General features: G+C 36.9%; 2 protein-coding genes across 4 annotated transcripts; both read left to right on the forward strand.

Moving 5' to 3' along the window:
* The first annotated feature begins 1433 nt into the window (after nucleotides 1-1433).
* On the forward strand, nucleotides 1434-4736 carry ptgfr (prostaglandin F receptor (FP)). Its single transcript, XM_007240255.3, has 2 exons — nucleotides 1434-2231; nucleotides 2753-4736. Exons 1-2 carry the CDS (start codon nucleotides 1434-1436, stop codon nucleotides 3074-3076), a joined length of 1122 nt encoding a protein of 373 aa, XP_007240317.2. The 3' UTR covers nucleotides 3077-4736.
* A 2034-nt stretch (nucleotides 4737-6770) lies between these two features.
* Nucleotides 6771-10399, forward strand: btf3l4 (basic transcription factor 3-like 4). Of its 3 annotated transcripts, none has more exons than XM_007240159.4 (6): nucleotides 6771-6900; nucleotides 9052-9113; nucleotides 9225-9338; nucleotides 9480-9681; nucleotides 9897-9956; nucleotides 10040-10399. In XM_007240159.4, the coding sequence occupies exons 2-6, from the start codon at nucleotides 9060-9062 to the stop codon at nucleotides 10084-10086; spliced, it is 477 nt and encodes a 158-aa protein (XP_007240221.1). In that variant the 5' UTR covers nucleotides 6771-6900; nucleotides 9052-9059; the 3' UTR covers nucleotides 10087-10399. The 3 variants fall into 3 exon arrangements, with proteins under 3 accessions (XP_007240221.1, XP_022525846.1, XP_007240222.1); XM_022670125.2 differs by lacking the exon at nucleotides 6771-6900 and adding an exon at nucleotides 6909-6962; XM_007240160.4 differs by lacking the exon at nucleotides 6771-6900 and adding an exon at nucleotides 7553-7615.
* Nucleotides 10400-11310: the final 911 nt, after the last annotated feature.

Here is an 11310-nt window from a genome sequence, read left to right on the forward strand (position 1 = left end):
CACACCTAATAATTAATTCTTTCAGATGCTTTAAATTGTGCCCAGTTGTTGACACAAATGTGCAAATGCAAATAAGTAGCTCGTCCAGTCCCTGTAGAGAAGCATTCCAAAAGAATAGGACCCTCTCTACAGCAGATTAACATGAATCTTCTGCCAAAATAAAGTAGACTTTTTTCTTGGTCAGCAGAGACAGTTACTTTAGCAAAAGTACGATCAATTATTTTTGAATACCCTTTTATTTCAGAAGAACAGACCAGGTGTCCCAATACTTTTTTTTGTCCTCTGTGTATTACGTATATTCAGCTCTGGAAAGAATTAAGAAAGCACTTCATGTTCTGAATCAGTTTCTCTGATTTTGCTATGTATAGGTATAATTAAAAAGAACATTGTTGTTTTATTCTATAAACTACGGGCAACATTTCTCCCAAATAAAATATCATTCAAGTTCATATTTATAAAGTTTTAAGAGTTCAGAAATCAATATTTGGTGGAATAACCCAAACCAGTTTTTTAATCACAGTTTTCATGCATCTTGGCATGTTCTCCTTCACCAGTCGTACACACTGCTTTTGGATAACTTTATGCCACTCCTGGTGCAAAAATTCAAGCAGTCCAGTTTGGTTTGATAGCTTGTGATCATCCATCTTTCTCTTGATTATATTTCAGAGGTTTCCAATTTGGGAAAATCAGAGAAACTTAATATTTTTTAGTGGTCTCTTATTATTTTCCAGAGATGTATATATTAAGCTAGAGTGTGAAGCTCTTCCGATGTCAGATTTTACTGTGAAAAGTTGGGTGAATTACATATCAAAACCCAATAAACAACTTAATTTACTGTTTATTGTTCATGTCTGTGGAAAAGTAGTTGGTGGAATTCTACATGTACAAAAGTTGTATTTTATGAGACTCACTCATACAATGTATCTTCTGAAATTAGGTTTAACCCAGGCTTTGTTGCTTCACCACACAAATAATAGCTGATCTGTGGTGGTCTATCCTGTGAGCCAAGCTGAAGAACAAAGTGTAGTTCCAGATTTCTCCTGGATGCTCCTCAGCCAGCATGTGTATATAATATTCAGTTCCGTGAGCAGCTCACCTAATTTATCAAATTTACCAATTTCCCAAAGCAGTTGTTGATATGATGAGAACTAGAAATAACTCTATTAAACTCAGATGAGGAGAGATTAGGAGATGTTTTAAGGAAAACAGGGCTATAAAAGCACTGCTTTTTGTAAAATTGCTGTTTGTATTTATTGGAATGCTAGTGTTTTACTGAGCTAATAAACACTTACTTCACAGATAAGACACTTATTCTTTACTGAAATTCCCACAGTTGCCTAAAACAGTTGCACAATACTGTACCTCAATCATCAATTTAAGTTCTTAACTGATGCTTTTATTTGTTTGTTCTCTTTAGACTAGACTGGTCAATCATGTCTCACAATGGGACCCCAAAAGCTGAACCAGCAAGCAATGTCTATAATGAGAGCTGTGGAAATGAAGACATGTCAGTCACTTCCTCAGTCATAACGATGACAGTGGGCATCCTCTCCAACACGCTGGCTCTCTTCATCGTTTTAAAAGCCTACCGTCGTTTCCGCCTTAAGTCCAAAGCTTCCTTCCTGTTCTTTGCCAGTGGTCTGGTGTTGACTGACTTTCTGGGTCATGTTATTAATGGCACCATGGCTTTGTACGTGTATGCCTCGGGCAAACACTGGAAGAACTTTGACCCCAAGCAGGTGTTTTGTGAGTTCTTCGGGGTTTGCATGGCTTTCTTCGGTCTGAGTCCCCTGCTGCTCGGAAGCGTCATGGCCGTGGAGCGCTGCTTTGGAGTGACTCGGCCTCTCTTTCACTCCATGGCTTTGACCGCCAACCGTATAAGCAAGCTGCTGGTGCTCACCTGGCTCCTGGCCCTGCTGGTGGCCCTGCTGCCATTGCTAGTGCAGCGGCCCTATCAGGTTCAGGGGTCCAGAAGCTGGTGCTTCTTCCACATGGTGGGGACACGCGATTGGTTGGACATTCTTCTCCCCATGGTCTTCTCTCTGTTGGGACTTCTGGCTCTTCTTGTCTCAGTTGTGTGCAACTCTGTGACTGGATTCACCGTGCTGTGGTCCAGACTGCGCAGAGAACAAAACCACCACCGCCATCACAGAAGCTCCATCCACACTGAGATGGTCTGCCAGCTTCTTGCAATCATGATTGTATCGTTGATGTGCTGGGGACCTTTGCTGGTACGTACCCCCATACCCTACATATATACAGCTCTGGAAAACATTAGGAGACCACCAGTTTCTCTGATTTTGCTTCATCAGTCTTACACACTGATTTTGGATAACTTTATGCCACTCCTAGTGCAAAAATTAAAGCAGTACATTTTGGTTTGATGGCTGTGATCATCCATCTTCCTCTTGATTATATTCCAGAGGTTTTCAATTTGGTAAAATCAAGGAAACACGTCATCAGTAGGTTTCTTTTTTTTACAGAGCTGTATTACTTACTGGACAATCTGGGTATATTGAATAGTGCAACTCAATAAAGGCAGTCTGAGACACTTGGTCTCAGAGAAGGAGGAGGGCCTTACTGAATGATAAGTCAAGTCTGGCTCCACTTCTGGTCTGGAATGTAATCACTGCATCTTTGTATTTATATATAGATTATTGATTGCAGATAGATTATATTTTGCATCTTATAAAAACGGCTCTCAAAAAAAAGTACTAAGATTTTTCTGTATTATTTCTTGACTTTTTTCCAGTTTAAAATCATTATTCTAACACTCCAAGAGCAAGGAAAAGACGAATACAGGCAGCTGCTTCTGACTGTTCGTCTGGCTACATGGAACCAGATTCTTGACCCATGGGTGTACATTCTCCTGCGCAAGGCTGTCCTGAAGAGGCTCTTCCTGCTGACACAAGGGTGTCGTAGCCCACGTCCAAAGCACATATTTGGGTGGAGGTGTAGTGCTCTGATGAGTTCTATGGAGACCAGCACCTCCGTGAACAGCAGACCAGAATTCATCCACTTGAAAGATCTATCACTGGCAGGCACCGCCATGAAACCCATTGGGCAAATCCTCTAAGCATTAGGAGAAGGGTTTAGGCCTGGATATGGTCTGAATATAGGAGTAAAGGATATAAAATGGGAAGTGAAGACAGAATGTACTCTTGTAGACACAGATCCTGTGAAAAGTGCAAACAGTACAGATTAGAGGAACAAATTGGAAATGTTGAAATGTAATGAAACTTTATATGTGTGAATGTAATGATGATATATGTAAGTAACTAAAATATTATAGTGATGATAAGATCATTGGGTAAAACTCTACTCTGTACAATTCTACAGAATTCTGGAGGCTCTAATGCCATGTTGGAGTGTTTTAGCCTGGATACAAGATGCAATATGGTTAGGTATGGAGGCACACAGGTTCTGTATGGAATTATTCGGCACATTTAAATACAGATGTTGTAACTGGCCTTTAGCTTATGCAAAGTTATAGCCTTATGGTCCAGCAAGATTGAAGGCCAATGAAGTGTGCTAATCTGGTGGAGACATTCCTGAAAAACTGTTGTTGTTTCCTGCAAACATTACATTATATTACATTAAAGGTTTCCTTCCGTCTCCCTTGTCTGCAGTAGCTAGTAAAAGAAATCCTCAGAAATACAAGTTGATCAGAGAAATATTAGGTGTGTACATCAACCAGTGAGTTCATGGCCTTGCACACAGTGGGTCCTGATCTGAGGTGGAGCTTGCAGCTTCTGTTTACAGAGCTAGTTAGTGTTAGCTATCTTGTGTAAGTAACTGTAGGTTTAAATTGTATCTCCGGTAGATTATGTGTTTTAAGGTGACCTTACATATACACTAGGGAAGCACAGTTTGACAATGTAGCACAACATGACAGAACACCGGTCAAAGCGGGTGACGTTCGTGTCAGATTTTATGATGTAGGGCGGACTCTGAGGTCTCGACGTGGTGAAACTGCTCAAGCACCGAATCACCAAGGCTGAGGTGAGAGATTAGCAGCGTTAGTTTAGATGAAAGAAACATTTTAAAATGAATAAAAAAACAATGGAATGAGACCTTTAAAGTAATGTAATGTAATGTTTATGGGTGAGCATTATCTTGCTGAAAAATGCCAATTGGAAGCCCTGCAATGAGAGGCAAAAACTGCATGCCTTTGTTCTGCTGCAGTCTGGGGTCTTCTCATATTTCTTCTTGTGAAAACTTACATTTAATCCATGTAAATCCTGGGAAAGCTCATGAAGAGATTTTGAGAGTATTGTGTGTCATAAAGACAGTTTGAGGCTTCTGTAAGGTATCCAAACATTGACTAGAGCCATTTTTTTAAAGCTTGACAGCGTTATTTTAGTGTCGTCTGTTGGGTGTTCTGTGCTATTTCACACCTGAGATGTTAAGTCCCAGCAAGACGTGAGCTGCATGTTCAGTGACGCGGTACATCACATTAAGTAAAGAATCGAGAAATGTATAAATAAACAGGGTTAGGCCTCAACTGTCCTTCCATATAAACAAGAGAGTGAGAGAGAGAAAGCAAATCCCATAGGGACAGGGGCGCTGAACCCATCTGATTTATGATAATTCCTCTGTCACATACTTTTACTTTGCTTACAAGAGGCAAGCTATTTCAACTTTTAATCCAGCAGTTCACTTTACACTACATTCACTCATCTGCTTCTTCCTAGTAGGTCCAGAGCCTATTCCGAATCACTCTGGCACAAGGCAGAGTAACTGTACAGAATGGGTGCCAACCACACCCATTCACACACACCTAGAGGCGTTTTTGCCTTTTAAAGCCTTTTATATTACCTATCATGTGGGGTTTTGGTACACAGAGCAAACCCACACAACCATTGGCAGAGTTCAACAAACTCATTCCATAAAGAAACCAGAGAGAGAACTGTGTGGCACAAACACACACACACACACACACACACACACACAGTACCTGCTTTGCTGCCTCAAATTTTAACCTCTTCTGGAGAAATCTCTTCTGAAAATGTAATTATGTGGTTATTAAGGTTAATTCATAATATTGAAAAACATTTGTTTCACTAAAATGAACTGAAAAAATAATGACGTAATATTTTATGATTTGTATTTTTGCTACCAAAATTCTGTGTTTTTTGTCTCACTGTAATTAAGTTTAAAAGCACTAAGCTATATAAAAAAAATCGAATCAGTGGTAGACACACAATTATAGTTGGTCAAACACAGGACTAATGAGTGCTTAGTGAAATAGTGGATTTTTGCAGATTTATTTATTTATTTATTTTTATTTAATAGAGACTGCAAAATATATTTACGTATTTAAATCCTAACCATCATGAACACCTGTCTGCGTGCCTCAGTGCCATTTTTCCGTTTTAACACAGAAATATCCATACGCTATGAATGTAAAAGTTATGGAAAAGGGAAAAAGATTATATCTGAATTATTACTGTTTTGCTCATATTATTGATGGAAAAGATATTGTCAACTGACTGATAAAACATATTATTTACTCCTATTTCATAAAATACATATATGGGTTTTTTTTGAGGATATGGGAAACTAATAGGAGCATTAATGTGTGCAATGAAAAAATATTACATGTATTACATGTACTGTCTAAAGTGTGTTTGATTCACTGTGCTTTGTAAGTCGCTATGTGTTATATTCTCTAGTAGATCGTTGCTGTGGGACCAAAAATCTTTGTATCTCCTTTTTTTTTGGACTGTTAGATATAATATGAAGCTGAAATCTGTTTTTTGGACTGCATCAAAATTTTAGAATATAATGGACCAACAGGGATGCACCCACATTTCCTAGTTGGAAAAAATATTCATTTTATTTTTACTCAAGTTTCCACTGTGCTGTTGTTGTGTATTGTCAAGAATTGTTGCATATTATACCAAAAACTCCAGGCTTTGATGCGTTTCTTATTTTTTTATTTTATTTTTATTTACATCATCAAACAAAGTAGTAACAAACAAGCTCACATACAAAATATTACTGATGTTACATATTCAAAAACAATATTAATAATAATAAAAGACTAATGCTACACTTATCAACTTATAAAATAGTTAAAAATATAAATTAATACATCTAAAAAATATATCTTGTAATAATCAGAATTTGTAAAATAAGCTCACAGCAGACTTATCTGCATTTAGTGATTTTTGAACTTAAGTTAGGGTGACCATATTTATATCATCTAACTGTGGAAACCGTATTACTTATTCAAGATAATTATCCTATTCTTCCTTGCTGCATAAGTCATAATACAATACAATCTCTTTCATTTTATTTGTTTATTTACTTTAATTTTACAAGTTATGCATACAACCTATGACCAAAAAATATATGAAAAAATTAGGTAATTATGATGATAAATGGAAGCAACTAATAAGTAAAAATTTACAGAGCAGAAATACATAAAGAAATACCTCTTTTTTTTATTTTTATACATATGGATTGGTCACCACAGAGTCCAGACCTTCACCTCATTGAAAAACATTGAGAGCAGCGTTCAGACTCTACCATCATCAATGCGGCAAGATCTTGGTGAAAAATTAATGCAACACTGGATTGAAATAAATGTTGTGACATTGCAGAAACTTATTAAAACAATGCCACGGCGATTGTGTGTCGTAATCAAAGCTAAAGGTGGTCCAACAAAAATATTAGAGTGTGTTCTGTTTGTTTTTTTTTGGAGACGACTTTGTAGATGTGTAGATGTTCTGTGGTCCATCCGAACAGAAGCTGATCCTGTCCTGACCAGCAGGGGCAGCACTGTAAACCCACCGCCGCATGTACGAGCAAATAAAATAAAAGTGACGTCACTGGTGTCCTCATTTCCTCCTTCTTCCTGCGCCGCATGCTTTTCTGAGCAGCTGTGGGGAACAGGTTAGTGATTATCAGCTGTTTATCGATCCTATCAGCTCCTCGTCCTTTACTGTGGCTGATCAGTAAGACATGGGGCGCGGTGTGTGTGTGTGTTTGGTGTGTTTGGTGTGTTTGGTGTGTGTGTGTGTTAGCAGTATTTTGAGTTGTCACTGCGGATTGTTTTCATCCCTCTGGATGTAGGTTAGTGAGGAGCCGCGGTGATGAGCTAACAGAGCCGATGTTCTGTCAGGTTCTGCTACCCTGTCAAACTGTGCTACCCTCGTCTAAATTATATTTAAACGTCAAAATACAAAAGAAGCATCATATTAGAGAGCATGTTCCCAGTGGAAGTTCCAGTAGATGTTAGTTAGTGTTAGTATATTTGGCTAGCATAAATCACTTTATCATGGTGAAGTTATGGCAATGAGATATTATTAGAAACTGCTTTTATATTTTTTTATAAGTATTATATATATATATATATATATATATATATATATATATATATATATATATATATATATATATATATATATATATATATATATATATAATTATAATTTTAATGACAGTGACTCCATATTGTTTAATGCAACAAAAAACAGATTAATAAAATAAAAAAAGAGAAAAAAAGAGTAGGTCAGCGCATGCGCGGTGACTTTAGGAAGCACGTATCGATGGGTGGCACAACTCGACAGAACACCGGAGCGATGCGAACAGCCCACTGCCCAGCTAAGTCAGTCATGACCGCCTGTCTAGCCTGCTTTCTTTACTAATATGTTAAGAAAAGCTTTAATGAAATACCGGGTTTATAGTCTAACTCGGTTTTTTTATCATCTGTTTTAGCCATCGTACCTAGCTTTAGTTGGTTAATAATATAGGTAGCTTAGTTAGCTAACGGTTGTGATGAATCGTTAGCTTTAGCGAGTTGAGGGAAACAGACCCTGAACCTGCGGGCTCGCGAACACCCAGCTAAACTCCGGCATCTCTCCCCTCACTCAGCCCGTAGAGAGCTGAGATCTCACTAACGCTTTGTTTCTGTTTCTCGGGTTTTTAGATAGCTCTCTGTTTTCAATACTTTTTGGTTATCAGTTTATAGAGAGTATTTCTTTTTTACACAAACCAACTCGACACTTGGCCTGTTTTGTTTTGCTACGCTACGCTATCCCAGTTAGCTTAGCTAACTTTCATTAAACGATGTTTTGAACGTTAGCTAGCGTCCACTGTTAAACTTCAATATTTGCTAATTTCGTTAATTTCATTGTTTTAGTTTGGGCAAACACCACAAATTACAGTTTTTGCAGCGTTTCTTAACCATTAACGTTACTTTATTTAAATATGTTTGTTAACCTAAATTTGTTTAACCTACATCAAATAAACTAGCAACAAACAAGCTCACGTAACAAAAACGATATTTACCAAAAACATTTACAGTCAAAAACAATATTAATAATACTTAAAATAATAAAAAAAAAGCCTAGATATCAAGTTATAAAATAGTATAAAATACAAATACCCTTACAACCAGTTTTTCATTATTTTACAGCTTCAGTTTCAAGAGAGCCAAGACCTATTTCTAAATACTGATACCAATTTAAAATAGAATTGGGTAACTTTAGTGAGCAACTCAGTCATTTTTATTTCTTATTGTGAACACACAACCAATTATTTTAAGTTTAAATCCAGGTGTAACATAAGTGACAGACCAGTTTCATTTCTTGTATTTTAGAAAAGATTTTGTTCTATAAATTGTGTCAGGACCAGTTATATTAAAATGAGCTAGTTTTATCTCTGAACTAACCCAGGACTTTAATTTTATATAAGAATATGAAGAGAAATTATTTTATAAACATTGGGACTCATTTACCAATAACTTTCTGAACGTCATCTTCAATAGGTTCATTATAAAAGTTTTAATAAGTTTCTAAATTTAAATTTATTGGAGAAGAGTTCACAATTCTTAATGAACTTTTGATGAATACCTTTGTCCACATGAGCTGAACAAAAATAGTGAACATTTTTTAAAAAAAAATTTCAGGGACCAAAAACATTTTCAAACCACACGTACCTCAGTTTTTTAATGCCTAGATGAATTTGGCCTGTATCTCCTGTATAAAAGTTCTAGGACGACGTAGTTTGCTTTGCTTAACACTCCATTTTTTATTTTTGCAGAAGACAATATGAATCAAGAGAAACTCGCTAAACTTCAAGCCCAAGTCCGAATAGGGGGCAAGGTAAGGCACACCTCTCTGAATATATAAGCTAATAAGAGAAAAAAAAACTATAAATATCAACCGTGACAAATGCCATATCTACTGTTTGTGTCCTTTTTTTTTTTTTTGCAGGGCACAGCACGTAGGAAGAAGAAGGTCGTCCACAGAACAGCAACAGCTGACGACAAAAAACTTCAGAGTTCCTTAAAGAAACTTGCTGTGAATAACATCGCTGGCATAGAGGAGGTAGAGCTTAAGTTTATTACTGTAAAAATCAGCCTTTATTTAACATCTAAATTGATTAATCATAATTCACATCAATTGATTAAGCATAATAATCATGTCCTGTTGTGTATTTCTATTTTAACATGATTGTCTATCCTGCAGGTGAACATGATAAAGGACGATGGGACCGTGATCCATTTCAATAATCCCAAAGTGCAGGCGTCTTTGTCTGCCAACACGTTTGCCATTACAGGCCATGCAGAGACCAAGCAGTTGACAGAGATGCTACCCGGTATTCTCAGTCAACTCGGCGCAGACAGTCTTACAAGTTTGCGTAAAATAGCGGAGCAGTTCCCCAGACAAGGTGGGTATAGGACAAGGCTGCAAAAAAAAAAAAAGGAAAATGACTGGGTCAATCTACTGTGACTTTTGAATCCATTGCATCATAGATGACAATGACTTTTTCACATTTTTCCCTTATTTAACACTCACTTTTTTACATCACCCCTCCCCTGTGGTAAAGTTTCAAGTAGTCAGAAGTTCTAGTGTATCTGATCTTTTTTCTTTTGTTATTTAAAGTTCTCGACAACAAAGCCCCCAAAGCAGAAGATATTGATGAGGAGGACGATGATGTCCCAGGTATGAAAACTCCTCTTTCTGTGTGTTTAAATATTCTAAGACAATTTATTTTGTTTAACACTGTTTTACTCTACTTTCCCCAGATCTGGTGGAGAACTTTGATGAAGCATCAAAGAATGAGGCAAACTGATTCCGCACGACCTCTTTAATTGGAATTGCAGTTCAGGGAAGACCCTGTTGCAGTATTTTAAATTAGATGACTGGCGACATATCATTTCAACACTATCCAGCAGTGCAGAGACTTTTGTATTTTAAATTGGCGGTCTGCCTAGATAATCTTCATTGGCCTGGTTCTTGCACTTAAATGAGAAGGCGGTTATGAGCTATAACTTACGGTTCAGGATGAATACCACATTGCAATCTTGACCATGATTGGTGTGGTTATGGAATAACTAGTCTTAATTATTATTTTTGTCAATGAAACAATAAATATCATAAACCTTTTTATATAGTGATGTGTTTTTTTATAGTTGCTTAAGGGTTTGAGTCCTATGGACAGTGCGGAAATAAGTCAGTTCATGGGCTTCTTTTCTTAATCCAATAAGCGATATGTGAGACTGTCATTAAAGCACGGGATCCTCATCACAGGACTGTAGGATTGATTCCTGGATGCCCATGAGCAAAGGCCTTAACTGTGCGTGTAGCCTGGTTGAGCATGTGCTATAAGCACTAAATTAAAAATGTGTCATGTCATGGAACAAAAGCTAGCATTGTGTCCTGTGACTTTTGCCAGGACCCCTGGAATAAAAAGAGGGTTGCATTTTATTTTTGTGTTTTTTATGTAGACAATTCTAGCTACCAATTTCGGTGTGGGTAGTAGTGCTTTTTGTAAAACATTTCAGGTACAGAAATGACCCTATGGATCGAAGAATGTTAAATTTCCTCACAACCTTAAAATGTACGGTTACAACAGGACACCAAAGTGAGAGCAGAGTAAAGCACATATTTCAAGAAGCTTTAGATAGTTTTGCACTCAAGTGTGCAAGTATTATTAATTAACTAATTAAATGAATTAATAATTGAACGTTTTTACAGATTTATTTAAATGTCTCTTTAATCAAGTAATTAAGAGGAAAATCAGAATTTAAAAAATCTGAAAGGTTTGATATGAAATGCACACTTCATTGTTCTTTTATGACATAATTTAAGTTTTGGGAGAAGGAACATGCCTAAAGCCCTCCACCAATTTCCTATCTAACATCCTATAAATAAATATAGTAGAAAAATATAGGGGGACTCTCTTTCTATGACTCTTTCTATGGCAAGTTGAAGATGCTTGATTTCCAGCCCAAAGTTCTCTGAGTTTGCCCCTTTTTGTCTCTCTGTTCCAGCTTTAGCCATAAGCTAATGTCAT

Source organism: Astyanax mexicanus, chromosome 16 (genome assembly GCF_023375975.1).
Source record: "Astyanax mexicanus isolate ESR-SI-001 chromosome 16, AstMex3_surface, whole genome shotgun sequence".
Taxonomy (NCBI): Eukaryota; Metazoa; Chordata; class Actinopteri; order Characiformes; family Acestrorhamphidae; genus Astyanax; species Astyanax mexicanus.

What these genes read in the sequence shown, in the direction of transcription:
- ptgfr (XM_007240255.3), top strand. Translation starts at nt 1,434, where the DNA reads ATGTCTCACAATGGGACCCCAAAAGCTGAACCAGCAAGCAATGTCTAT. An exon ending in TGTGCTGGGGACCTTTGCTG is followed by an intron (nt 2,232 to 2,752) that starts GTACGTACCCCC and finishes ACTTTTTTCCAG; the next exon opens with TTTAAAATCATTATTCTAAC.
- btf3l4 (XM_007240159.4), top strand. Translation starts at nt 9,060, where the DNA reads ATGAATCAAGAGAAACTCGCTAAACTTCAAGCCCAAGTCCGAATAGGG. An exon ending in ACATCGCTGGCATAGAGGAG is followed by an intron (nt 9,339 to 9,479) that starts GTAGAGCTTAAG and finishes TCTATCCTGCAG; the next exon opens with GTGAACATGATAAAGGACGA. An exon ending in GGAGGACGATGATGTCCCAG is followed by an intron (nt 9,957 to 10,039) that starts GTATGAAAACTC and finishes TACTTTCCCCAG; the next exon opens with ATCTGGTGGAGAACTTTGAT.